Source organism: Eutrigla gurnardus, assembly GCF_963514095.1.
Source record: "Eutrigla gurnardus genome assembly, chromosome: 14".
Lineage (NCBI taxonomy): Eukaryota > Metazoa > Chordata > Actinopteri > Perciformes > Triglidae > Eutrigla > Eutrigla gurnardus.
Genome location: NC_139937.1, coordinates 11,395,486 through 11,423,049, shown reverse-complemented (window position 1 = coordinate 11,423,049; position 27,564 = coordinate 11,395,486). Strand labels below are relative to the sequence as shown.

Sequence of the window (27,564 nt, the reverse complement as noted above, 5' to 3'; positions counted from 1 at the left end):
AAATCTTGGTTTGGATAAAATTTACCTAAAAATCCTGATTCAGTTTCATTTTGCCTATTAAGATATACATGCATCCCATCTGTCTTATTTTCTGTGGTATTTCTAATGCAGCATATCAAACTCTTTTGCTGTCCAATCAAACATATTATGAAATAAATGAGAATGGGGATTTAGGCGTCTGCTTGCAGGAAAGGAGATCCAGCTCCCATTTCCTTCATGCAGATCACATTGATCGTGTATAATGAACAGATATTCAATTTGCAAAAGTAGTTCCTCGAGGTTTGGATTAGAGGTATGTCTTGACTGGAGAGTGAGTGTGATTCGGGGTGTTCATGGTCCGTTTGTCTGCTTATGTCAATACAATAGGACATTTGCTGAGGACCTGTTTGGTTCTGCTCATCACTGGGTGTGCCTGTCAGGCTTTTTGTCCAACACTCATCCAGGTGTTGCTTGACGTGAGCTGAAATGACAGCCATCTCCATTCCCGTCACTCATTCTGTTCATTCCCTCCAACCATCTCCACCCGTCCTCCCCTTCTCTAAAGGCCCTGGAAGGAAAACGGCGAAATCAGCCGTTTTCTGTTGTATCACTCGATCAACAAGCAGAAACATACACTGCCTTGTGGAAGTAAAGCCAAACTTCACATCTCACACATGATGTTGTGAACTTCCCTTTTGAATGAATATGTGCTAGATTTATACACGGAGGTACTTCCCTGTGTTTTCTGTCTTTCATTAACATCCCAGCTGCATGGTTTTTGCTCTCCGCTCACACCTGTCAAGTCTCATTACTGTGAAACCATCTTGCCCGGAGGCAGACCTACTGTTTTCTCTTTACCTGTCTGTGCTCAACCAGTAGTTCTGTCATTGGTGTCGGAGAAGTGCAGGTGACCGACTCAGCCAGGCTTTGAGGATCATGCAGTTACGTGGTCTTGCTTGATGAGATCATCTGACCTCTTACACACCAAACTACAGTAAACGAGACTGATGTCATCGATGGACGCCAGCGGTGTGTCTGTGCTGTTGTACAGAAGGTCAAAACCCGTGGGGAAGTTGAGGCGACGGGTTCAAGACCTCCGCATCCCTTCCTCTTGCCACGACTTCACAGCCAGCAGATCCGCGTTGGACCTGAGCCACAACGAGAGCGCTCGGCTGGCAGCGGACTCCCTGCTCAGCCGGGGCTTAGAGGGATACCACGAGATGTTGAACGCAGAGGGAGAAGTGGACTTTCTGTCGGAGCCAGAGAAGATCTATTTCCTGGAAAATGGGAGGGATGGCAATACAGGTTGGAAATATTTATATCCCCCCTAAGAAGATTAATGAATTAGATAAAAATAAAATGATTGCTGGTTAAATGAGTTTTTATTTATCATAGCTTTATGTTGTTTGCTTTACGCAGCTGATCCTGGTGCATCTGATGATGGTGACAAAGAGTTTGAAAACTCAAGTCTTGCAGGTTCCACAGAGAGTGATCCTACTGTGATAGGGTTGAACCTGAGCTGCCTAAAAGGTATTACCGGAATGGAAAACTTCTATTCAATTATTACTATAATTATTATAAAAACACCTTGATACTAGAGCTTAAGTACCTTAGTATCTTTCTGTGGTTTCAACTCTTGATATTTGAAGTGTTAAAATCCTGCAGAGTTTTGTGTGTCAGTACAATTTTCTTGGTAAATCTTTCAAAAATCACTTTCATGTTAAATCATGAAATCAAATTTTCTGCCATCTCTGTTTACGTTTTTGTCCTTTTCGAGATATGAATCGGACCGATCCTGTCCTGGATGAGTGCAGCGTGGAGGTTTACTTCCAGACTGACAGCAGGGCAGCTGGCATGAAGGACCTGATCAGAGAGTTCATTAGAAAGGCTGGAACGGTAAGCGTGTGTGTGTGTGTGTGTGTGTGTGTGTGTGTGTGTGTGTGTGTGTGTGTGTGTGTGTGTGTGTGTGTGTGTGTGTGTGTGTGTGTGTGTGTGTGTGTGTGTGTGTGTGTGTGTGTGTGTGTGTGTGTGTGTGTGTGTGTGTGTGTTACTTCATGTGTCTGCACGTAAAAAGGAACATGACATGCATGCTCGTACATGTGAGGGATGATTAAAAAAGATGTTATTGGATCTTGAGTGCTGTAAAGTCTGATACCTAATGAGAGATATTTGTCTGTAGAGGTCTTTGCTGCAGTGATCGACAGCTTTACTGACACGTGGGTGTGTTTGTGTGTAGGCCCTGGCCATAGTGATGGACAGCTTCAGTGATGTAGAGCTGCTCTGTGATCTTCTGGAGGCGAGCAGGAAGAGGAATGTGTCCGTTCATCTGCTGCTGGATCATCTCAATTTGAACTTGTTCATCAGCATGTGGCAGGACCTGAAACTCAACAGCATAGGTTTCCCTGTGAGTCTGTTCATTGTCCTCTTTCCATCTACCTGCCTGTCTAAGGTGGCTTTATTTAAACCAAAACTTGGTCTTGTGAAATCATCAGAATGCAAGGGTCAAAACACAGTTTGCCTTACTTTGAGGAGCTCTGGGGCCTCATTGTGGCTTTTGTTACATCAATTAAGCTTTAAAATGTTTAGGAGCGCTTCTTGGACTTAGAGTTTGTTTGAGGTGTTCTGTGGATAAGAATATATGTAGACAGAAATGTTGCAAGGAAACATTGAAATGCATTTATTTTAAAGACATAATCAGGTTAGACCTTAAATCAAACTCCAACGTTTTTCGGTATTAAGCCTTTGTCAGGGAGTCTTAAGATAAGATAAGATAGTCCTTTATTCGGCCCACAGTGGGGAAATTTACATTGTTACAGCAGCGAGACAGCAGAAAAATAAGTATAATAAATAATAAACATGCATTAACAAGAAAAGTACAATATAAAAAAAGATATTAACACTAAGACTATATAAAGAAAGTTAAATAAAGTAGAATGTATAATGATCTAAAGATTTAAAGATGGCTATTTTATGTGATGTTCTGCCGATAAGAATATTCCACTTGTTTATGTAGATATTTAAACCCCTGTAGACTGCATAATTAGGCACACGGTAATCATAATAGCTCAATGAAAGAGCAGATTGGTAAATACAAACTGTAATAAAAACAAGTAAAATCTAGCTCCTCATTTAGGCCCGGGTGTTTAGCACTTTTTTCAAGATACTATACTATTACTTTCTTTTCTGTCCTGTGGACACATTTAGCTGCTGTTTTGTGTGATGTCGTATGGCTGTGGTTAGGAGTGTGTGTGTGATATGTGTTAAATTGTGAATACAAATAAAATTAAATAAAAAAAAAAGATATTATACTATGACTTTCTTCGACATACTATATTATGACTTTTAAATTTTTTGGACGTACTATACTATAATAATAATCATTTCTTTACTACTTTTTTCGACATGCTAGAGTTAAGGACGTGTTTTTTCTGCTTCCTTGGGTGAAAACCAACTAATTATACATAATAACTGCTGTGTGTGTGTGTGTGTGTGTGTGTGTGTGTGTGTGTGTGTGTGTGTGTGTGTGTGTGTGTGTGTGTGTGTGTGTGTGTGTGTGTGTGTGTGTGTGTGTGTGTGTGTGTGTGTGTGTGTGTGTGTGTGTGTGTGCGTGCGTGCGTGCGTGTTAGAAACTGTCAGTACGCAGTGTGGATGGACAGACCTACTGTGCCAAGACAGGCAGGAAGCTGACCGGTCAGATTGCTGAGAATTTTATCATCACTGACTGGGCTGAGGTGCTGACCGGCTCATACAGGTACATGTGCAAGAGTTTTCACATATCTAGTCTGTGTCCACTTTGTCTACCATTGTGTTCTTTTTTTAGTTTTCACCTCTAACATGAGTGTGTGTGTGTGTGTGTGTGTGTGTGTGTGTGTGTGTGTGTGTGTGTGTGTGTGTGTGTGTGTGTGTGTGTGTGTGTGTGTGTGTGTGTGTGTGTGTGTGTGTGTGTGTTTCCTCAGTTTCTCCTGGCTGACTTGGCAGGTCCATCGTAGTCTTGCTGTTCTTGTAAAGGGCAGCACAGTCGAACCGTTCCATAAGGAATTCCTCAGGCTATACTCCAGCTCCAAACCAGTGCCTGGCTTTGTCAACTTTATCACTGTGCCTCACACTGTCCCTCTTTACACCGCATTAGCTGCCTTTCAGAATACTACAATTGGTGCCAGTGAGTCAAAATTAAGCCCAGCCAAAACAATGTGCCACAGAGCTGGGAATGAAGATGCTCAAAACACTCGGACAAAAGCAAAAATGCCGGTTTTATCGAATCCACACAACCAGGCTCTACACAGAGCAGGCACTGGGACGCAAGAAAAACCTCCGCAGCTGAACCCAAAACCTCTTGTTCAACCAGGAGCACTGCCCGTTGTATCTGTGGACAAGTCAAAGCATACAGTGGGAGCTCAGCTCACGCAGCATTGTGCACAAACACATGTGGGACCTCTGGAGAAGAATCAAACCCAGATCCAGAGTCACTCAAACCCTCTCAGTCAGACCCCTGTATCATATGTTCAGTCTCAGCTCACCAGCCTTACAATCACCACTACAGCTGAAAAGAACATGAGGGCTCAGGAATCAACCTCTGCCCACGCTGCTGCTTCCCCCACACAACAACAGCACAGAGTCGTCAGCTATCAATCACCTTTTAAGGGTAATATTGAGCACCATGTGGGCACTGAAGCTGTTTTCTTTCAACAAAGGAATAGGAACAGACTGGTGGAGCCTTCAGGGATTGCTGCAGGTCTCGACAAACCAAGTAGACAATGGAAGGTGGACTTTCTATCTGATAATCCCAAAGTCCTGCCTCCTTCCACGTCGCAGCAAAAACAAGCAAAGACAGCTCTGCGGTTTCCTTTAACTCCGCAAAAAGGACACGCATCTCCCGGTTCAAAGCCAGCATCGTCAGCTATGGGGGCTCATCTTAAACCTCCGCTCCAGATGGACTCCAAGCTGTTCTCACCAGGTGCAGGAGCCACACTACATCTACAGCCCTGCGCTTCCCATCAGGCGAGGCCCCCTCCAAGACTTAACTGGATGCCCCAGAGTCGCACTGAGAGACCAAGACCTGTGGCGCGTCACAGCTCCTTCGGCACCACCTACGGGACGGGACAGAAGACGGGTGGACAGGAGGGCTGGAGGCCCTTCCAGAGCAGCATCAGTACATTATTAGGAAGGAGCAACAGCATGACTGACCGACACTCAGCAAACCTTCATCAAACAAAACCAAGACCTGAAAATAGACAGTTAAATTATGCAGACTAATTTTGACCTTTGGGACTCTGTGCCTACTTATAACTTATGGTTGGGAGAATTGTCAAACACTTTACATCTGGAGAGACTGAGATACTACAATGAAGATAGAGGGGATACATTTGATAAAACATGGGATCCAGTCCTGAATTATCTTAAAAATGTGAGCCCATAGACACTGGCTATTGTACAAAGCCTCACAGCGCAAACAAGAACATGATCTTGTATAAGTCTACCCACCTATTTATTTTACTATTATTATTATTATTATATTTTTTTTCTGCTCTTATATTCTGTCTATACTCATTTTATGACCACGACTTATCGTTGTAATGCTTGATGTGCTGTTCTTTATTTTTTTTTTCTCCATTTTATATCTTTTTTTTCTCTCTCTTTTTTCTCTTCATTGAAAATCAATACACATATTTAAAAAAATAATAATTTTGACCTTTGGTTTTATATAAACTGATATGCTTGGACACATTTATTCACCCTCACACATTATAATCATACAGGTCAATAAAACACATTACATTAATCTGTTAGTGTGAAATGTACTCATGAAATTGTACTTATGAAATTATATTTAACCAGTCTATTGTCTACAAAATGATGCGTTAAGACTGATTTGTGAACTATTTTAAGACCAACAACTTTTGGGTGCAGGATTTTTAAAAAGCACATAATTTTCTTATAAAATAAAGGATTTATTTCTGCAAAATATGCTATTTTGGCTTACTATTGTTTTAAACCTGGAAAGGCTGTAAAAGAAGTATAGCGTACCATGTCTAGGATCTTTAAATATCCACATAAAGGGAGAAAATAGAGTTTCCCCTTACCAACTGCCCATTAAGTGTTAATTACTTTATAATTTACACTTGAATTGAATAAATTCCACATTCCATTATTCTGCTATTAAAAACCTTTGAGACCAGCTTGTTTAATTCCTGCTACAGTAGAAAGTGGATTGCCGGTTGTGAATGTCAGTTCTAGGAAGAGCTCATGTTGGAGGCAGACAGCTCATAAACTGTAGACAAAAGTACCCACATGTAAGAATCGGCCTTTTTCACAGCATTTTGACTCGTCGTAGCAGAAGCTCAGGTGAACACAATAGCACTAACAACCGCTCTGCTAAGCGTAAGTATTGTATGCTAGCATGCATTTGAACTATGAATCTGTTGTTATTAATAGCCATGCCTTTTCCCGAAGACACCATTTGTTTTCAGCTCGTTTAGGTTACTTCTCTACAAATTGTTTGAGAATATTTCAGGTAAAAAAAATTGGCATTTTTATTAAAATCATTAAGTTACATGTGAAGGCATACGTGATATGTTTGGCAGAACATTCAAAGCGTTGATTCCTGTCTGAATGCAGAACATAAATGATATTAAACACAGTATGAAGTGTCTGAAACATCAACGGGTCTGTGTGTAAGTCTGGTTAGTTCGATGCTGTGGGATTAACTGCGACTGCATCCACTGTGCAGTCCTCCCTGTGCTCGAACTAAGGGAAGATGCAATTATGAACAAATCTAGAACATTTTCTTTTTCATGTGTGATTCATACTTTTGAATTTTGTGCTTGTTTGGTATTTTTTAGATTGTCAGCATCAACATTCAGCATTTCAACTGTATATGTGTTTTTCTACTTCCGTTTCAGGACTTGGATCTGGCTTTCAGTTCATCTAGTGTATTTCTTTTGCTCTTACAGCTCTTGAAACAGTGACAGGACCTTCAGCATGCTCTTCTGTCCCCTCCTGCCCTGTCAACTTCTCTGCAAACAGGCATCACTGGAGCATCAGGACTCTGTGTCCGTCTGTGTCCGACGTTGATGGCAGTCAGTCTCTAGCACACCAGTCAGTAAGATCTTGTTCCACCAGCGCTCCCTGAAGCTCTGCACACACACACTGGCCAGAGTCTCTCCGTCCTGGTAGTCCTCCCTCATCTTATCCGGGATCAGGTCCTCCGACACCACCTGTGAGGTCAAACAGAGAGAACCTGAAAGTGTGCTACGGTTTAAAACCTATCCACTGACTTTAACTCCGCCCCAAAAACACTAAACTGGCCTTGACCAGGAGTGTGTCTTCACCTGAGTGAGAGCCTGCATGGTGGTTTCTTTGGGATTCAGCCTCTGTAACACCTCATCTGTCATCTGTAGAGTGCTTTCAGTGCGCTGCAACACAAAGGAGGACTGCTGCTGTCGAAGGATTCTCAACAGGAGTCTGAGGGACACAGAAGAGACACTACGGTTCACACTTAAATTCTTCAACTGTGGCATTGCCACAGCTTACCTTGTCACTGTGTTATGCAGAATATCTGGCTTCTGATGTGACAACTCATTAAAATTAGGTCTTTTAAAAGCTGTACATTTCTTAATTATGTGAAAAAAAAGTATTTAAGTCTACAAACTCCTTTGCTTCGAGAACATAACTGTTTCCAGTGACTTTCAGCGATTACAACATGTAGTATAAATAAAAGAACTGGCTGATAGTTTTGTGTACCGTGTATATGTGACATAATAATCACTATGAACAGAACAACAGGACAAGATTTTGGTATCAGAAGCATTCTGGTTTCTGTTCGGTAGTCAGAGTAGTATACTAGATTAGTTAGTTTAATGCAGGTAAACAGTCCGATCGAAATGCAATCTTGGGACACATTGACGATAATTAAGATTTGTATTGGTTTGAAATAAGCTTGAAAACTGGCTACATATAAAACAATCCTGTTGTACACGTCGTCTCAAGTCTAACTCCAGTCTTGCATCTCACGTTGCTAATCAAATTGGCTTATCCGTCATCAGACCGATAGCAGATGGGTTCTGACATTGGTGACATAGAGTATATGAAGCATTAGGATTACAAACGCTGTACCTCGTTCTGATGAAACAGGCGCAGGCTTTCAGCCAGACTGTGTTCTCATCGAGTTCTGCTGCCTCGTCCTGTTGTTCCTCAGTCTCTCCATCGTTCTGCTCTTCTGCTGAGTTACAGCTCTGTGGGGAACAGGATCCTAGTAAAGGCAAATACATCAGATCCCATTAGACCACATGTCCAAAGACATGCAGGATTGATGACTTAATTGATGACTCTAAAATTGCCCGTAGATGTGAATGTGAGTGTTTGCTTATGCTTAGCAGCATAAGCGGTTGTCGATGGAGGGATTATATCGGTGCTAAAGAGATAGGAAATGAAGTACGTCTTACCTGTGGTTCTGTCATTCTCCAGCAGCTGCAGACACGTCTGTCCCAGGTTGCACCAGTGCCAGGGGTTGAAGGGCAGCAGGCTACACAGCTGCTGCAGAGACAACATCTTCGGTCCTACGGCTCCAAATTGCTGGTAGATACTGACCTTTAGTGAAAGTTTACATTTAAATAATAACTTTATTACTTTTCCATAGAATGTGTTTGTATGTGTGTGTGTGTGTGTGTGTGTGTGTGTGTGTGTGTGTGTGTGTGTGTGTGTGTGTGTTCTGGCTAATGCTGACCTTGAGCAGCAGGAGGCTGGTCAGGTGAGAGGTGTTGGATGCTTCCTTGCTCTGGAAATAAAGATAATGAGCTACGTTGGCGAACAATTTAAAATAGAAGACAAAAAGCAAATATGGACACTGGAGAATTAATGTATTAAAACGATTCCTGTTTACAAACCAAATGACCAAATAACAACCAAACCAAATAACAATCGTGGGTAAAAACTTTGCTATGCTTTGAGACCTGATAATTAAAATTGTATTTATAGTGTGTAACATATTGTATCATACACATACTATATACTATATATGTTTAGTAAAAACCTCTCCCTGGCTGACTAACTGTTGTACTTGCCACACCAGAAAAAATATCCAGAATGGGGAAATACTGGTTTTGTCTCTAATGGTTGTAGACTACGTATCATATACTAGTGGTTTTCTGGAGTAATTGCACTTCATGACGCAGAGAGCATATATAAATAAACAAATGATGCATAAAGGATTTCACCACTAAGTTAGCAAAGTCCAGCGCCCTGCCTCTCTGTCCCAGTTTGGTGCAGCATCGGGCCATTCCCTCCAGCACGTCTCGTCTGATGGATGTGTTGTTGTCCGCGATCCACTCCAGGCAGCTGCTGTATGCATCCAAGGCTTTCTATATCGAACACACCACAAAACAGAACATCACACACCTCACAGTGGACAACGGAGAGTGGTGCACATCACATGATGCGACAACAGCTATGTGGCAAGTGAAACCCAGAGTTTTGGCTTCTGTCTAGTCCAGTATGAGTACATTTACATTTACATTTAGGTCATTTAGCAGACGCTTTTGTCCAAAGCGACTTACAATAAGTACATTTGAGTATGTTTACATATCATGAGAGCAGAAAGGGTGTTGTATGTTAAAATGTACATTACAAGAATAAGTTATGAGAATTGAATTGCATTTTATGGAATGAACTGTAGATAAAGTATCTAAGGTATAGAAATGGTAAGGAGCATATAATCTATCTCAAGCTCTACAGAAACATGACAACAGTGATGCTGCATAATACAAGCTGGCTGATAAAAATGTACATTTCTGAAGGACACTAAACGGAAAGCTTCCTCTTATTTTTCTGTAAGTTGTCACCAACTTCAATGGTAGTTTGTCAGCATTACCCAAAAACCACATTGCTACGTATTTGAATAAGGGATGATTGGCTGAACTAAATGGCTATTTAATCACCTGATGGTGTCCCCGCCTCACAGCCAAGTCAGCTCTGAACTTATAGATCTTCTGCTTCTCCAAAGGATCGTCTGTATTGAGAGCAGAACTATCACAGAACCACTGCCGGGAGAAACAGGACAAGAAAAGAAAACCATTTTAAACACATATCCACCAAATGCCATGTAAGTTTCTTCACATGCAAAAATCTGTTTAAAATTATTATATTTTTTAAAGGGAAGAACCGGGATTTCCCCCCAGATATTTTACCTTACAGCTAAATAAACACACTAGGCTAAATATCAATGTTCACGTTTCCCTTGTCACGGGAGCCACGTGATTTATTGTAATAAGTGTGTAACGCTGGCTGTTCGTTATAACATCACCATTACAACGAATTATGTTGTTTACCAAAGAGTCAAATTAACCGTAGCTTGCTAGCTAACTACTTAACGCGTCTCACCTCTGGCTCGCACAACTTGGCGTTATAAGACGACAGAGTCACAGAGACTCGGTCTTTCGACTCCAAAAACATCGAGTCGTCAAACGTACTCCCAAATATCTCCATCAAGAGCCTAAAAACACAACCAAATCCCTGATTTAAACTAAATTACGCGTATTTGAAAACACAGCTAGCTGAAGCTCGTGTATTATTTGTTTACACCCTCTTGGTCCTTCACTAGAAGTGCACGGCTATGATGCGGTGTCCGGCGTTAATAGTTCCGGACAGAAAGGTTCCGACCCGTTTATCCGCAGCAAAGATGGGAGTGGCATTTTAAAGAGGCACAGTAAATATTTATCATCTTTAAATGAAGAGTTTACAATAAGATCATTGTATTCTGCCTACAGTATCTGTGTCTACGGACCCAACTGTGACTTCATAGGAGCCAATATCGCTGTCATCATTCGGTAAAACAGGTCTACAAGAGCCTAGTAAAGATGGCATTAAAAAAAATATCCTTTTTTGTTGTAAGCCATGTTAAAACTTCAGGGAGAGTGGAGATGCCCTCTGCTACACTCGATCCATCATGGTTTCCCATTGCTGCTGCTGCTGCTGGCCTGGGCATCAACCCACCACCTACAACACATATTAGAGGAGAATTTGTCTCAACAACAATGCTACTACTGACCATCGTCCAAATGAAGAAAAAACAATCAGGCAAAAACACTGATTTATCTTTCATATTAACCACAAATGGTCCCCTTGATTCTTCATGGCACCACTCATGTCACAGCTTTCAATCTAATTCTTTGGATCCCAGCGATAGAATTGTACGGCCCGATCATCAACCCAGAACCAGTAATCCAGGGTGTAGCGAAGGCCCAGCCACACAAAGGGAGTACTGGCATCCTTGACCGCCAACTCAGCCAAGGTCATCATCATCAACGATGGACGCCAGGTCCATATTGTTGGACAGGACGTCTTCCCACCTCTTTTTCTCTCTGATCAGCACAAAGGGTGATTCTAGAAAAACAAACATCAGGGTACGTTTTGTTTTTAAGTGAACAAAATAAGTAAACACGCACAAGCAATTTTGAGGGTTAGGGCTAACACACAACAAGGGTTTAACAACTGTGTTTAATTAACAGAGGGATGAATAGTAAACTGAGTCACCTGGGAGGAATCCACATAAGAATAAACAAATGTGTTCCTCTTTTATGTTCTCATGATAAATTTGACTCTCTAAGTCTTTCAACATGTATTCAGTCCAGCGCTCCCTTAAGGGCAAAATAGAGAACATCTCCTAAAAAAGAGAACATCTGAGAGAAAAGCAGAAAGGTGTGATGAATAAATGAGTCCATGTGATGCAATTTACATGCAGAATCATGTGACATTTGGAGGTTTGAAATTATTACACGTTTCAAGTGATTTTGTCATTCTCTTCTATGGTGTGAAACTGAGAATACATACATAATATACACATACAGTAGTACGTCATAAAGCAGAATACATCATGCATCAAACCAGGATTGCTATTGCCATCAAGTAATCCAGACAAATAAGAGCCTTTACATTAGTTAGCTTACATACAGCTTGTCAATTTAAAGTCACCCGAGTACTAGTTTTACAAAGCTGCTAAAATGCCACGTTATGATTTTCCACAATACAGTGTGTTCTTGTATTAATGGCTTTGTGTCCACATTTAACCTTAAAGGAGATATTTCACTTAACTGATATCTAGTAACTCACTTCGCAGAGAACATTTATTGTACCTTTGATTGTGCCGAAGATCTTCACTTCACAAATAATCATGTTTTTACTTTGGGATGGACACAGTGATGCAACGCCCTGATGCGCAGTGGCCAAAAGTAAAGTTATTATTGTCTTGTCTGAAGTTTGTGATTTCTTTATGCCTGGAAGAGAGAAAAAGATGAAGATACATTAAGAGAGAGAGAGATGCAGAGCTATCTTGGGGAAAACAAAGCAATTTAAAGATGCCTACATGTCTTTGGTGCCATTATTCTCACGAGTTCCCAGTGTAGATCTGAGCACCACTTATGTCAGTGTGGGAAGATTCGTCTTTTCAAGATATTGCAGCTATGGCAAGTCAAATCCTCTTTTCTGAATAATGCAGTTATGTGTGCTCCATTCAGGAGTAGAGCATATACGGTTTATCTCATTCTGCTTCAGTCATTTAAAAAAGGTCACGGACATAAAGTGAGCGACTTACCCATTCAAGAGATGAACGTGAGACTCCACAGCATCTTTACTGTGGAGGAGAAAATATAGCAACTACTGGGGCAATCTTAATATTTTGTAAGAGGCAGAAGATACTTTGTAAGGACTCTTTAACATTACAAAAGTGGAAACATTGACTATTTAGGTTGTACTAAACGCACTCCCCTTGCAAGCCTTTTCCTCTCCACAGTATTTTTTTTTTTAAATGATGCCCTCTCAGCCAGAGCCGTCTTTGCCTCTCTCGCTTCCCTGACCTTATGTAACCCGGAGCAATGTCATTTCTTCTGGTTGTCACTTGGAGACCAGCTTCATAGTTGAAGCGCCTCCAGATGAATGTTTACATCAACACCATACTATGATTGTATTGTCAAATCACCCTCAGGTCAAATTACAGTCCTAACACAAATATCTCTGCATTTCTTTGATATACACGTCAACAGAAAACGTTTTTGTTTAATGCAAATATATGCCCAGTCTTTCCACCAGTATTCAGTACTTTCCACCGGTTTGATGAAAGATACATTTGACTATCAGTTGCATGTTACAGTTCAACAAAGGGGGTTTTAATGTTTGAAAGCAGGAACAGTAACAACTGTTTTTAAAAACAGACGATGCATCACTGATGGTTTAGTTAGAAAAACACTGTTTATACCATCAACAGTGATGATAAATGAGAAATAAGCAGCTACAGTAATAGTTAAACCTCTAAAGTTACAAATGCTGACTAGCTGTCATAGATTTAATGGGACCTTTCCTTTCTGCATTTGTATCTAGCCCAGACGGCTTCATTTCACATTTATTTAAAGCAAAACATGCAAAATGTTGCCCACAAGTGCACATCTTTTGATCAAAATTTATTGGGTTTTGTCCTCAAACAAGTATAAAATATAAATCTGTTCTAAATCAAGCTAGAAATCAAACCAGAGCCTCGAGAAAAGCTGGGCTTTTAAATTAACATTGCACAAATGTTCTGCCTCAAAGCTGGTAGCTGCACACCGACGAGTGCAGAGACTGCAGAGGGTTAGCTTTCTAAAGGAAGCCTGCAGAGGTGAACCCACGTACATACATACCATGTTTAATCAAAGTTTATGACAGAGACCCTCAGGTTTTACACATTTCAGATGTACAGGCAGAATGTAGAAATAACTTAGTGTGGATGGAAACGTCAGATCCGTAGACACAGAATATCACCGATTTCAACCTTTACGTTGAGGAGTTCAACCTCGAGTAGGTCAGTTTCTTATTCCCAGAATCCCTCATACTCGTCAGTTCAAAGAGGATCTTCAAGATAAAGACTGAGATCACAGCTTCTTTTTAAGAACCAAGGTCTAGAGGACAAACTGTCAGTTAAAGATGGGAGTGGCATTTTAAAGATGCACAGTAAATATTCGTTATCTTTATGTAGAGTTTACAGTCAGATCATTGAATCAGTATCTGTGTCTACGGACCCAACTGTGACTTCATACAGGAGCTGAGATTACTGTCATTATTCGATAAAACAGGTTTTCAAGAACAAGTTGTATTGGAGCAGGAACAAAGAGAAAACGGTTAGAAGCAAAGCACGCTCTTTAGAAGAAATCACTTGGGAGTAAAAACTGTCAACAGATAAAAATGAGAGAGAAAAACAAATCAGAAAAAAAAAACAGAAGATGAAAATTTCACTCTTGACTACAATAAACATTTATACATAGAATATATTACAATTCTAACAAGGTGGGGGTTTTCTTTTTGCCAAAAAAGCTGGCTGCTGTATAGTGAAAACATTTGAATCTCTGATTGCTGTAGGAAACATTCAACCAAGTATCTGTCTAAATAGAGAAAACGAGTGAGGACGATAGCAGAAGTACAGCGAAGGATACAGATATGACATGTGCACATTAGGACAGCAGGTAAACTACTCAGATCACAACGTTAGCGCTTAGCTCTACTGCACAAGGCTAGCTGGGATACATGATGACTGTTGGATATAAAATCACAACTCAGGGAGCAGACATGTCACCTCAGGGACCTGGGTAAACTATTTAAATACACAATCATTTTTAAAATAGAATGGCTTATTAGGCCGGTGTATTGTGGCGGAGCCAGGCTTGTTTGGTTTCTACTGCCTGTCTAATGGATAGAACATTTAAAAAGGGGTTCTCAGGTGATTTAATGCTGCCAGTTCATAAAGTTGGGAGAAAATAGTCTACTTTTACGGTGTTTTCAAAGGCTGGGTAATACTGCTCCAGTAAACTTTGTGTATAAAATCCATCATCTTAAATAATTGTCCCGTTACATTTAATGTATCTTTATAAACCAGCTTAGTTCAAGAGCCTCATACTTTACCACATTACCAGCAAGCAAAATACATTTCTACCAGGACTTTAGCAAGTGCATGTCTTCTCTATTGAGTTCCGATTCTATATTTTTTGCAACCAAGGTACCAAAAAGAGACTTGAGCAACACTGAACTCTAAAACTGATTATATTTTAAAAGCACTAATCTATTGTACATATTGCATGAGTCTATCGTGTTAACAAGCAATCCACTGAAGTCTGGATAGAGTTGTAAAGACACAGTTTTCATAGATAGAAACATATAAAACCATTCAAAACAGACCGACTATAGTAAAGACAAAGCACACTGTAAAAGACTGTGGGCTGGATACCCGCGGGCAGGATTAAGCCTAACCTGTGAACTAAAACCAAGCCAACTGCAGACAGCCAGTTTGTAGCATGTGTACAAAATAGCACATGAAGTACCAGGATTCAACAAAAGGCCACAAAATGTCTGCTGAACCAATGACTGCAATTGTGTTGATACTTTAGTTCCAAGAAAAGGACTAAATGCGTCCTTGAATTGGATTTTTTTTTTTTTTTGTATTTTATTTTTAAAAGAAAACACATCATAGTTGCAGTCCCCTTGGTATTGAAACATAACTGCTATTATTAAAGCTAGACAATGAATGAATCCCAGATTAGGCTTCTACTGTGCCAAGTATACCAACCCAAAATATGGTATGTACAAAATGAGTAGTTGTTTGTCTTGGTTATTGCATGCAGGATTAGACAAAAGGTATAGAGTAACATTTTGAATTTGCAATTTTTCAAGGTCAAGCACTCACAACGAACGAATCAAGGTTGCAGCTCTTGCTATGAACTAGCCATCGAAGCTAGTTCACGGCTAGAAGATAACGCTGCTTTCAAAGGGTACTCATTAAAATGCTTTTTTTTTTTTTGGACAACTTAAAAGGTGCCAACGTGTAATGTGACAGGTGCCCGGTGAAATAATACAATACAATTCAGAACACCAAGGTATCCGTTTAAGGACTTACAACAGAAGTTTCCAACTTCAGAGTATCTAGGCATCTTTTAGCGTCAGCAGGAAGCAGAGCTCGGTCGTGCATCACAACTTAGTTTGAACAAGCCTTCCGTACGAATCACCCGACTATGGGATTTCCAAAGCATTCATAATTTCTCTCTCGTGATCTTCTGTCAAGAGTTGCTGAAATTCTGTTCAAACAAGCGTACGAGCCACGTAGGCACATAGGTTTATCTGCAAAGCTTCATCAGTCTCTCCCCTTTTAGTGAAGAACTGCGGTCAGACAGTTTTCAGTCTATTGTCCGGTCAATTCAATGCGGTAAAAGCACAAGGAGACCAGTTAGAAAGAGGAGTGTTATTTGGTAGACCTCCCACCACAGAGAGAACGCTGCGCTGTTTCTTCAGGCATCACAACAATTCCTTCTACGAGAGACAGCAGATTTTCCAAGAATGTTTCATTTTCTGAACTCTTTCAGTCTTTTGACGATGTCCCTATAGCCCCGTTTCTTTGTCCGTCCGTCCGTTTGAAGATGATTTAATGAGACAGAGAACCAACGGGACACTGCTAACATTTACAGAGACATGTCTTGGGGAAGTGCACATCATAAGTCTAGGCATTCATTTTCACAAAAGTGTACTGGAAGAGAGGGGTAAAGGGTCAGACAAGGGGGTATTTGGGAGCAGAGAGAGGCGGGAGACAATTCCCATTGTTTAGAGCAACAGTACAAGTATAACGACAAATAGAACTCGTGCACTTTCAAAAGAAGAAAAGTTTAAAAATGGAGCTCAAATTGTGCAATTTAGCAAAAGAAAGCAGGTGGGTGATTGTTCAACTAGTTTTCTTTTTTTTTGCCATATAAATATCTAAATATGAAACAACACATTATTAGAAAAGTGGACAAATTGATTTCTCCTCCGGAAAAAAACACTCAGAGGATAAAAAAGGCAAAAAATACTGGTTCAGTTGGTAGAAAAGACATTTGGTCTCTCAGAGCCATTGTATGGTATAATAAGAGATTAAGGTGCCAAATCAGGATTTAGTCCACTATGCATACAAATGGACAAAGTGCTTTTTAAAAAAACAACAACCACAAAAGTTTCGTTTAGGTGCTTCACGTTTGTCTCTTCAGTGCAGACTGAAGTCAAATTATTATTCGAAATACTGTTTAACAGTCTTTCTGAAAGTAGACCCCAAAATTATTCACAGGCCTCGTTTTTGACATGAGCCCAAACCTAAAGGCAAGGTGTCGGTAATTTGGTGATTACAGTCAAAGGTGACAACTTGTGGATTGACTTGGAAATTTACACGGGAGCTGCAGCCGGTGCTTACATTTACATTTACATGGTTTGGTTAAAAACTGCTGCATTCCCCATCTTTAAATCAAATCAACCCCCATCAACCCATCAGTAACCCGCGAAGAGTCAACTCCAAGCAAAACACTGCAGCAAACGGTTTCCATTATTATTTCGGTGGACCCAGAAGTCTGCCTCACAGTGGACATTATTTAGGTCAGCCTCAAACTGTAAACTGTAGCTCACCGCTCAGGAGACGACACATTCAACTTCGGGACGACAGCCTCATCCCATCCGACTCACCCTTTAAAAAGGGTCGTTACGTTATGTGTTGTATCAAAAGATGAATCGTTAGTGTAAAAATATTAGGAGTGCATACTAAACACATACTGTGGCATTTTTTTCCTATCAGATCTGTATGTGTTCAGTTAATCTATACTACTGAAACAACAAGCTGCTATAAAGGGAAGACTTGAGTAGACATCCTGTGTTTAAAAGCATCATGGCATTGGCATTCATTCAGCAGTGAGGTCTCCTACCGTTTTAGGGGTTCATCTCCGAGAGATAAAAAGCCCAGACTCTCAGTGTCATAATCAATCCATGACAGCCTCAAACAACCTGCTGATTCATATTCGGTCCTTTTGATGATATTCACAGATGATAGAAAGAAAAAAAAACGATGCTGTAACGAGTTTCATTGGGCTCAGCAGTGACATCTAGCTGCGATTCCTTTTTAAGCACCTTCATTAGCACAAAGGGGCCAAGGTTGAAACATTCATAACATTGGAGATTAAAGTTAGAATATAGCACTTAACCGGCTCCGGGTTCCTTCTAGAGGAAACACAGCTTATCTGCCTTGCTGGCTTCATTTGAACAATAAAGAAGTGCAAATTTTACAAGGGATGTTAAAACCTCACACTTACAACTGTAAGGATTCATCAATTGCAACCAAATGTATGGATGTCTATCTTTTTTGGGGCAACTAGTTCATCTCCACAGTTTTCATCCTCAACTTGAAGGCTGCACTTTATGGTATTCCTTTTGACAAAATGTTGTGTAACTTTTTTTGAGCTTTATCAAAGAAGCTTTGCTAAAAACTCCTTTTACGACGATCCTTATCTAAAGTGTTACACATTACTTACAGTTAATAAGATACGTATTGAGAGAGTGAGCTAAAGCTAATAGTCCATCTGTTCGTCCCATGTTGACATGATGTCAGAAACAGTTTGAAAATACAGTGAATTAATGTTGCAAATCAGAATAAATCAGTGGCAAAAAGACTTGGTTCAGCTAATTGTCTTCCAGCATTGATCATACCGCTATTTCTCTTGTAATATTCTGTAATGTTGCACCATGCTCTCCACAATCATTAGTCTTCAGAGACTGACAGGGATTTCCTGACGCTACGCGATGGCTCCCAAACCTCACTGTCGTCCGTATCGTCGCCGTCTTCCTCCTCATCTCCTTCATCATCGTCGTCCTCGTCTCCCTCCCCCGTGCCAGTCTGCTCCTCGGTGGCCGTAGACGCCTTTGCCTGCGACTCCCCTCCCTCCCCGGCCTCGCCTCCATCTGTCCTCCCTGCAGCCGCCTCCTGGAAGGGATCGGCTCCGGTGTCCAAGCGCCGTTGGACCTCGGCGAACCACTCCCTCACCTTTTGACGGACAGAGAAATGCGTTAACTGTTAGGTCATGTGATATTTCTCAGAGTTCAAACACATTTTACCTCATGGACTTATTAAAAAGCTGTTAATATAGTGAGAGTCTGGAGTGGAAGAACTTTGTAGAAACCATTAACTGCTGGGTTTTAATGACACAAAGATGAGTTTGGGATCTGATATATATTTATGACTAAACACGTTTAACATTTTCCACTTCAGGCAAAGCATTAACCTTCACCACAATAACCTACCTGGCAGTTTAGAGAACACCCTGATATGTTATGTGATATAACATAGCACAGGGAGATGAAAATGTATAGGGCATATCACTTGAATGGTTAAATAAATCCATTTTAATTCCTGGGTTCTGCAGGGGGACTTTCCACTCATGACTCCAGTATTTCTCCTCCAAGAGACTCAGCCTCTTCTCCCTCTCTTGTGGAGTCAGATGGAAGCTGTTTAACATCCTCCCGGAACCATTTTCTTCATATCCGTTTACATTTTATGTGTGATTTATCATTGATTGTCTATAATGTCATTTTATTATTATGTTGATTATTCTGTCCACACATCTGTTGCATGGTTTTCATCCAGGGAGAGGGATCCCTCCTCAGTATCTCTTCCTGGGGTTTCTTCTCTCGAAATGAGGGTCTAAGGACAAATGAAGCCCCTTGAGGCAAGATTGGGTTTTGCTATATTGGGCTGTATAAATAAAATGTACTTTCATATTTATAAAATCTAGCGTATCCTTATAACGATCAATTTTAGATTTAAAAAAGTACTTTGTTTGAGTCTTTCTACAAATGTGCTTAATAATCTTACACAATTTCCCTAAGCAGTACTTCCCTAAGAGCAACTGTGTGTGTTACGTTTGGTTGCATGAATGCGGATGCCACTAAGAGCTTCTTCACGCCGCTTACCTGACACGCATTCAAATACATTGGGTATATTCAAAATAAAATCATGTCATTACCTGTTCATAGCTCATGTTGGTCTTGGTGACGAGCTCATCCAGGTCTTGCTCATTGAGAAAACGGTACTTTATGTAGTACTCCTTCAAAATCTCCCTTCCAGTCTTGAATTTCTTTGACGGGGGGGCTCTATCCACATCTGCACTGGAGGAAGCGGACCTTCTTGGCTGCTTTCTGGTTCGGGACCGCCCCCAACCGCGATTCCGGCCACGTCGTTTTCGACCGGTGCTGCTGCTGCTGCTGTTTCCCATTTTATTGCTTCCTCCGCCATTTGGCCCTTCGACGTTGCCACTTTGGTACTGGAAGAACCACTTCAGGTTACTGTTCTTCCATGAATACCGAGAGTCCCCGAACCAGCTGACGATGTAGGAGCGAGGGAGGCCGCTCTCTTCTGCCAGCTGGTCGTACTCCTCTGGTGTGGGCCACTGGGTCCGCACAAAGGCACTTTTCAGAATATGGAGCTGCTCTGGAGTCTTTTTACTCTTATCTTTCATGTCTCTGCTGCTGCTGCTGCTGCTGGTGGGTAGCTGCTTACTGCGACCACCGGGAGGAGTTTGACTACCTTTACGAGAAGAGGAGGCAGAAGGAGAAGAAGAAATGGCTCCTCCTCCTGCTTTTGCTCCGTCTGCCTCCATCTTTCCTCCCTCTGAAGAATCCGGAGAGGAAATACTGAGCGATGGCATTTTTCGTCTCTCAGTGAACCAGGCATCGATCTCCCTCCGTGTCAGTTTAGTCTCTGTCCTCATGCGGCTCAGTTCTTCATCTGACGGGGTGCCGCTCTTCTCGAAACTTTCCTCCAGCACCACCAGCTGCTCCGGGGTCTTCTCCTTGAACTTCTGCAGGGTAAAATCTGGGAACGGATTCCATGTTTTGGGCCGCGTCTCCTTGTCCTTCACAGGAGGAGTGCGTGGAGGATGGGGAGATGTGGGGGTCTCATCACTTGAGTCAATAATAATGGTGGTGCTAGCACTGCTACCACACGCGCCACTTCCTCTGCCGCCTCCATCGTGGAAAACAATGACATTGCTGTTCTTGGAGTTGCGCTGGTTGTACCTGGTGTCACTGAACCATTTCTTGATCTCACCCTTTGTGAGGTTGGTGAGCTTCATCAGCCGGGAAATTTCTGCATCGGTGACAAAGTGATTCTTCAGGTAGCTGGTTTTCAACTCTGCCAGCTGCTCTTTGGACTTTTTGGGCCGCAAACTGTACGTGTCAGCACTAAGCGCCGAGTTCTCCTGAGAAAGGGAAGGGGAGATTTACACATTAAAGATGGGATTCTATAGTGCCATTTTGCACATAGGAGGTACCAAGTACCTGCTAGCAGAAAGACAAATGGCTACAGATGAGATCTGTGCAACTTTTTTGAGCTCAGACAAACATCACTCACAACGGATAGACACCATGCTGTAGATTTGTGCACTGACTGAGGTAAATAAAAAAATAATCAAAACCTTGACTGAAACAAGTATTTGCCTGAAATTCAGCAAGCAGTGCTGTCCTTTACCTGTGGGGAAAGAGAGGGAGGCTGGACAGTTGTAGCCCGTTTCAGCTCACTGTTTGTTAGGGTGGGCTGGCAGGAAACTCTGCTGGAGCTCTGGGACTGGCTGGGCAGCCCTGCCACTGTTAGAGTGATGGGACTGGTGACTGGAAGGTGTCCCCCTGGGCCGACCTACACAGTCAGAACATAATGATGATGAGAATGTGTATTACATATGATGATTATACATTATATTTTATTAATTTGCCATTATGTATAACACTCATGTATGAAAAGAGCCCTAAAACTGTTTTTGGGTGTATAAATGCTGAGGGCAGGTGACAGAGACTGAGCAAGCAGAAAAGTCAAAGTCATGTCCAAGCAAAAGCAACAATCAAATGGTTTAAATGGACATCAAATCAAGCCATGCCAGGCTGACTTTTAGTTGAGTCACATCAAATGAGATCAGATTCAATTTCCCTGTCGGGATTAATAAAGTGCATCCATCAATCTAAAACAAAGTCTAATAAAACCAAAACAGGCGATCCATGTAGATTTGATTTCAAACTAAAGCATGTCGGAGTCATATCAGTCCTCAAGGAAAACCAGGTCAAAGTTGACTCCTGTTAGATGACGTGTTCTCTTTCCTTACCTACCTGTGTGAACACCAGGCCAGGCTGGCCCACTATCTGGCAGGTCTGGAGGATGGACTGCAGGCCGTTGGCAGCAGCTGAGAGCTGGTGAGCTGGTATGACAGTGATGGTCTGAGGCACAGTGTGCACCGTGCCATTAAACTGTTTCCTCCTGGCCTCCTCCACCTCTTCAGGAGTCCAGCTCACACCATGCTTCAGCCGCTGGGCTGAAAACCACACCTGTGTGTAGATCAAGTAAATTTGACTCTTTCATTTACAAAATAAGCAAAGGCCATATTTATTACACTTCAGACTGAAATGCTGGTGAAAACTGGTGGCTTTTTACTTTATAAAATACAGAGAAAGGCGCTTCCAATTGTAGCTTTTTGATGTAACAGAGAGGAGTGAACACATTATCCTTTGTCGGCAGAGGTAATCTACCCAAAACATGAGCCAACTTTCATCTACCTTGATCTGCTCCTCTGTGAACTGTGTCTGGGCTGCCAGGCTGCAGATCTCGGCCATGCAGGGGTAAGGAAACCTCTTGTATGTGCTGCCCAGGAGTGGGTTGGTGTCCATGGCTGCGCTGTAGGATGGGATGCTGCTGAGTGGAATCAGCAGCTGAGGCTGAGCTGCTGCTGCACTCTGCTGGGCCTGGAAAGCAGAAAGCACCTGAAATAAAGGAAGACAGAGGGGACATAAGAAAGGTCTTGACGGATAATGCCACATTGTGGCAGAGGCGAAATACCGACTGCTCGAACTCTGATTGGCAAACTGCTGTCCTGGCAAAGTGTCTCTGAACAAGACGATGAACATCTATCAGCTGCATGGCAGCTGTTCTGTAGATGAAGACGTCTTTTTGTTGCGGATTTAACTTCATGGCCATTATGCAAAGTCTACCAGCCATTTTAGGCGTACTATTGCATCTAAAAACATGCATTAATCCATCACAGTTAGGGGTAAAGGTAGTATTGTTACACCCATGCTGCTGCAATGAGTCTACTAAGCGTTTGTATAATAAAGACTCTCTACCTGTGCCAGGCCAGCAGGCAGAACTGCAGGGTTTAAAGTGGCTGATTTCCTCTGCTGGTCTGAGTACGGGCTGACAAGCAAGCCGCCTCCCCCAAGCTTCATGGAGTCCTGCAGTAGCATCTCCACCGGCGTCATCGGCCCCAGAGGAGCCTCAATGGGCTCCTGGTATCCTTCCACCTCTCCCTCGACGCCCCCTCCAAAGCTCTCAGGCACCTCGTCTGTGGATTTCAATGACACGGCAATCCTCTTGGGTTCAGATTTGGTCTTCATCCTCATGATGGGGGTCTTGCTGAGGGAGATGGCAGCAACAGCACCAGGGTCTTCCTCCTCCAGTGTATCACAATGTTGTTCCTGGGATGCCTGGTCGCTGCTCGGATCCTCAGGAAGGCTTGTAGCACTGCGCTTCAGTGAGGGAGCCAGGATTTCGTTGTCTTCTCCAGTAGAGAGACTGGGTTCATCTGTGATAACAATACATTCATTTACACAATGTGTGTATATTTAAGGCGTGCATCTAAGTGCTATTGCTGTCTCCACATGGCAGAATGGGTCATAAAGAATCTCACCTGTATCTGGAGGGGTGGGGACCACCACTACTGCCTGACCCAGCTCCTCTGCAGTCAGACCCTCCTCTGTTCCCTCCTTAACGTTCCCCTCTTCCTCCTCCTCCTCCTCTACCTCTTCCTCCTTCGACCTTTCAGTGTTCTCCTCCACCTCTTCCTGCTCCACCACATCGGAGGGCAGCACCATGCAAGGTGTGGTTGATTTCCGGCGGCTTGACATTGTCAGACCTCTGTTTACGTCTACTCGGGGTAAAGAGGATCTGGGACAGTGTGAGTGAGGCTCACATGTCTTAGGTGGTTGTGTTCACATGCTAGAGTCCTTGAATCGTGTGTTTCTGGTGGAGGAAACATAACAAATATGCAAATGTCAAAGAAGGGATCTGTGACAAAAAAAAATGTTGAATTATCAAATGCTTCTTTCAACGTGTGGCCTTACACAGATTCTTTTAGTTACAGGTCATATGAGGGAAACTGAATACCTTTAGAATCATGACTAGATCATTATCATGGACAAAGGCAATAATGTTATGCTCAAATTGTAAAATTAAGAACAATTGTGACGGGCTTTGTTCAGTTCATCATGAAATTGGATGCACCAGATACTAATGATTTGTTGCAGCCCTATTTGAAGCCATTCATTCAGACAACTAAATTTCTGCAAAAATCCTAACACGATATGCTTCCACATGAAAGCCATTTATTATAGGACTGAATTGCCCCTCAAACCTTCCTTCATGCAATGTTGGAGGCTATTCCAAAAGTAGCAGGGCCCAAATTATATCACACGAATGAAGATGTTTTCCTCATCTACACATTTGCTGCAAATATTTAGACACCACAGTAATGTGCCTGGTGTTCCTGACCTGCTGCTGGTGAAGTCTGTTAAAACGGACTGCAGTGTTAACAATAACGTGTTCAGTACGCTACGCTGCCATCACGAGATCATTTGCATTAACAGTTAGCACATTAATAACAATCTGGAGGTGTGAGCTAGCTAACCCGTCGTCGTTTAAAGTAACGTTTATAAATCAACATAACAGGGCATCTAACTTAGCTCCACGGCGCCTAGCAATGTAATGTTATATGAGGCGGGCCAACTAGCCGGTGTTAGCCGGGGCAGTCATTATTATTGATCATGTCTGGCGGTAAACTTACTGGAACTACTGAAATGTGCACTGTGTTGCTACCAGGCTGTCGAGGCGAGGAGTAATTTCCTGAGTCTCGGCACAGCGACCTTCGGGCTCCGTCTGTCGGCGTCTCTCCTTCTCCCGGTTAACCAATCAAAAAAACTAACAGAAGCTAGCTAGCGTTAACGTTTTTTTGGGGGGTGGGAGGGGGCTCTCGGGTCTCCAAACCCCGGCGGAGGGAGGCAGACAGACGGGACCGGTCTAACGGCTACGGCTCCCGTCTGCAGATGCTGGAAACACCGGACATCTCTGTCCTCGTCGGAGCAGGTTATTTAGGACCCGTGAACGTTACACAATGAAAGACACGGCGGTTACACTCATAGCGGGGCCGTTGTACCGTGGTAGCTCGCTGACCTAATTCTGATATTTTTTTTAACGGCAGATCTTTTTAATGATCAAACAGCGTCATCATTCAATGTAATACGTCCTGACGTCATTCCTCGGCGACTCTCTGTACTCCTAACAATTACGAAAACTTGGCGAAAAAAACACATACAATCAGCAATACAACAAACTAATTACGAGGTGGCTTGAGCTATGTGTTGCCCGGAGGATATACGTTGTATCAGATGTCGTTACAAGCGGAGCATAAAACTGGTTCGTTGCCCGACCCGGCTGTCTGCCAAAATGTCCTTACATGACCCGCCTGTGTGGATGAGAAGCTACTTGAGGACAACGCTGGCACTGCCAAGTTTCACTTCACGACGCAAGATCTCGTTCAGATTGGTCTGTTTGTTGTTTCAACCGCTTCCTATCACTGTCGTATGTTAATACCTGCGCGCGAAAAAATAAAATGCGATTGTAGCTATCCGAGTTTGTAGGTAGATAATTTCACAGCAAGACACATTTGCACCATCCTGCAACCGTTGGTTAAACACGACACAGATGACGAGAAATACTGGAAGATATTACTAGCGGGGAGAATTGTAATAGTTAAGACGATATATAAAAATAAACGTCAGACAAGGACTAATGGTGCCTTCACGTGCTAGTCGGAAGATCCTACTTGGGAAATCGAAATTACGAGAATGTCATGTTCAAGTGGGAAAAAAGGCGTCCGCCAATGTAATAACTTTACTACCACGATAGCAGACTATAAACCCATTTGTGATGGAAAGAACAATACATAACATTGGCCTATACATCAATTTAAGTGTATAAAGATTACAGATTGAAATGAGGTGCAGAAGCAACAGCTAATACTTGTTGCACTGTTATCAATAAAGAATGACTTGCTGTCCATTGTTGATTATCTTCTCTGCCATGTTGAAAGGTTCTTGTCACCCCAACTCGTGTATTAAAACTATCTCCGTGTTTCCCCACCTGTAATTACGATTTGAGAGGGCGTTCATGGACAATTTCCCAGCCGGCACCTCGCATTTACCACAATCCCGATACCACGCGAAGGCAGCATTAAACAGCATACCCTGTGTAACTTTAGCTACCAGATATAACTGATATTTGCCTTAAATTATAGTTTTTCAATTTAGTATTACAATTCCATAAGACTTTTAGTCTCTAAATGGGTGAGACTTAAAAAAAAAAAAAAAAAAAAAAAAAAACACTCACACCTAACATAATGCAACTCAATAGCGTCTTGTTAGACCCCCCATTTACCAAGTAAATATCAGACACTCAGTTTGTAATTCGGCCAGTCTGGTCTTTGTGCATAAAACAAGAAAACACAGGTGATGTTTCCAGGAAGCAACCACGATACTTTCTAATATAAATCCCCCACACGCTGTAGTAGCTCAGTGAACCAGGGTTTGCAGCTGTGACGTGAGCACATAAAAAAGCCACACAACATTTTGAGGAAACCCTTTTAATTAAATATAAACAAAACGGGTAATACAAAGATTTTGCTAATGCACAAATAGAGGTGCCTGTATATTTCTATGAAAATAGAACCAATGTATATGTACATAGCTGAGGAGCAAAAAAATGTTCCTGTAGAAAATTCAACAGAAGTCTTCAATCTCTTGTTTCAACTCCTAATGAAATGGGAAGAGCAGGAAAAGACAATAGATTAGAAACAGTAAAGTACTTTAGGCAAAAGTAACCATCTACTGTATGGTAATAATAGAAAATATGAATTTAATAATAACACCAGCAATATTCTATGTTAAGCCTACAAGTAATTATTATTATCTCCTCTTAGATACCACTGCAATAATAAAACGTGAGAAGGCTGGAATACCAAAAGCCTCCATTACTGCAGACATTTTGACACGTCATACAGGTTATTAGTTAAATTGCATCTAACCTTTTCTTTCTATGGCCTGTCAGAATATCTGCAGTAAAAAAGAATACCAGTAGAGTCCAAAACAAACCTGTATTAGTGAAGTTTTGTTGTAGTCTCGTCTGTGTCTATAGATACTCTGGCAGAGCAGAGCATAGAGTTTCTCCAGCCTGTAGACCTCGTAGCCTTCCGTCTTGTTAATGACTCTTTCCAACAGCTCCTGAAGAAAGGAGAAGGAAAGAAAAGAGAGGAAGGAATGACAAGCAGATAACATTTACTTGTCAAACGTCATGCCTCCTAACAAGGAAAGGATAACGCAAAGTTGCCTGGTCTGATCAGTTTATTAGGGCTTCTATGAATAAAGTCAAGATGCAGAAAACACATCTGACCAGTAACTACAAAAAAGAGAAAGCGGAGGTATCCCACACACCTTTAATTTGTCTCTGTCCACCACCAGAGGAGTTTCCTGGTGCAGGATCTGCAGAGCTTTGTCCATGTCGACCATCTGCTGCTGCAGCACAGCGTTCTTTAGAGCCCGGGTTACTCGCCTAACGTTCTTCTCTGAGACACAAAAACATGAGCACAATGTGTTTAGATCACTGTGTTAATCTGCTGAAACAAACATGAGCTTGTACATTGCCACCTC

The 27,564-nt window shown here is 42.0% G+C and overlaps 4 protein-coding genes across 7 annotated transcripts in view; 1 reads left to right on the top strand and 3 right to left on the bottom strand.

The window, feature by feature from the left end:
- Window positions 1-27,564, bottom strand: part of atad2 (ATPase family AAA domain containing 2) — a 255,552-nt gene that overhangs the window by 215,525 nt on the left and 12,463 nt on the right. For 3 of the 4 annotated variants that reach the window (XM_084026976.1, XM_084026974.1, XM_084026977.1), the window contains 3 exons: window positions 27,349-27,479; window positions 27,010-27,138; window positions 26,492-26,670 (listed from right to left, as the gene is read on the bottom strand). In XM_084026976.1, coding sequence (XP_083883102.1) covers window positions 26,638-26,670; window positions 27,010-27,138; window positions 27,349-27,479 — 293 coding nt within the window. In that variant the 3' untranslated portion in view covers window positions 26,492-26,637. Of the gene's footprint in view, window positions 1-26,491; window positions 26,671-27,009; window positions 27,139-27,348; window positions 27,480-27,564 lie in introns of those variants that run through there. The other variant, XM_084026975.1, reaches the window with a different exon arrangement.
- LOC311024545 (uncharacterized protein) lies at window positions 136-5,684 on the top strand. The gene is made up of 6 exons (XM_084026990.1): window positions 136-1,284; window positions 1,399-1,509; window positions 1,757-1,875; window positions 2,216-2,383; window positions 3,606-3,730; window positions 3,936-5,684. The coding sequence occupies exons 1-6, from the start codon at window positions 987-989 to the stop codon at window positions 5,230-5,232; spliced, it is 2,118 nt and encodes a 705-aa protein (XP_083883116.1). The 5' UTR covers window positions 136-986; the 3' UTR covers window positions 5,233-5,684.
- On the bottom strand, window positions 6,423-10,555 carry cUnh8orf76 (chromosome Un C8orf76 homolog). The gene is made up of 8 exons (XM_084026212.1): window positions 10,354-10,555; window positions 9,912-10,013; window positions 9,192-9,335; window positions 8,702-8,752; window positions 8,421-8,565; window positions 8,092-8,227; window positions 7,308-7,440; window positions 6,423-7,193 (listed from the first exon to the last, which is right to left on the bottom strand). Exons 1-8 carry the CDS (start codon window positions 10,456-10,458, stop codon window positions 7,017-7,019), a joined length of 993 nt encoding a protein of 330 aa, XP_083882338.1. The 5' UTR covers window positions 10,459-10,555; the 3' UTR covers window positions 6,423-7,016.
- On the bottom strand, window positions 15,414-25,583 carry zhx1 (zinc fingers and homeoboxes 1). The gene is made up of 8 exons (XM_084026987.1): window positions 24,648-25,583; window positions 23,496-23,827; window positions 22,933-23,390; window positions 22,369-22,572; window positions 21,925-22,140; window positions 21,296-21,460; window positions 19,794-21,026; window positions 15,414-18,814 (listed from the first exon to the last, which is right to left on the bottom strand). Exons 2-8 carry the CDS (start codon window positions 23,710-23,712, stop codon window positions 18,533-18,535), a joined length of 2,775 nt encoding a protein of 924 aa, XP_083883113.1. The 5' UTR covers window positions 23,713-23,827; window positions 24,648-25,583; the 3' UTR covers window positions 15,414-18,532.

Bases quoted from the DNA above. Each gene is read 5' to 3' on its own strand.
- zhx1 (XM_084026987.1), bottom strand. From the start codon at position 23,712: ATGTCAAGCCGCCGGAAATCAACCACACCTTGCATGGTGCTGCCCTCC. The intron at 23,391-23,495 runs GTGAGATTCTTT...TTGTTATCACAG, and splicing joins CCCCACCCCTCCAGATACAG to ATGAACCCAGTCTCTCTACT. The intron at 22,573-22,932 runs GTAGAGAGTCTT...CCTTTATTTCAG, and splicing joins TGCCTGCTGGCCTGGCACAG to GTGCTTTCTGCTTTCCAGGC.
- LOC311024545 (XM_084026990.1), top strand. From the start codon at position 987: ATGTCATCGATGGACGCCAGCGGTGTGTCTGTGCTGTTGTACAGAAGG. The intron at 1,285-1,398 runs GTTGGAAATATT...TGCTTTACGCAG, and splicing joins TGGGAGGGATGGCAATACAG to CTGATCCTGGTGCATCTGAT. The intron at 3,731-3,935 runs GTACATGTGCAA...GTGTTTCCTCAG, and splicing joins GTGCTGACCGGCTCATACAG to TTTCTCCTGGCTGACTTGGC.
- cUnh8orf76 (XM_084026212.1), bottom strand. From the start codon at position 10,458: ATGGAGATATTTGGGAGTACGTTTGACGACTCGATGTTTTTGGAGTCG. The intron at 9,336-9,911 runs GTGATTAAATAG...TGTTCGATATAG, and splicing joins TGAGGCGGGGACACCATCAG to AAAGCCTTGGATGCATACAG. The intron at 7,194-7,307 runs GTGAAGACACAC...TTGACCTCACAG, and splicing joins CCATGCAGGCTCTCACTCAG to GTGGTGTCGGAGGACCTGAT.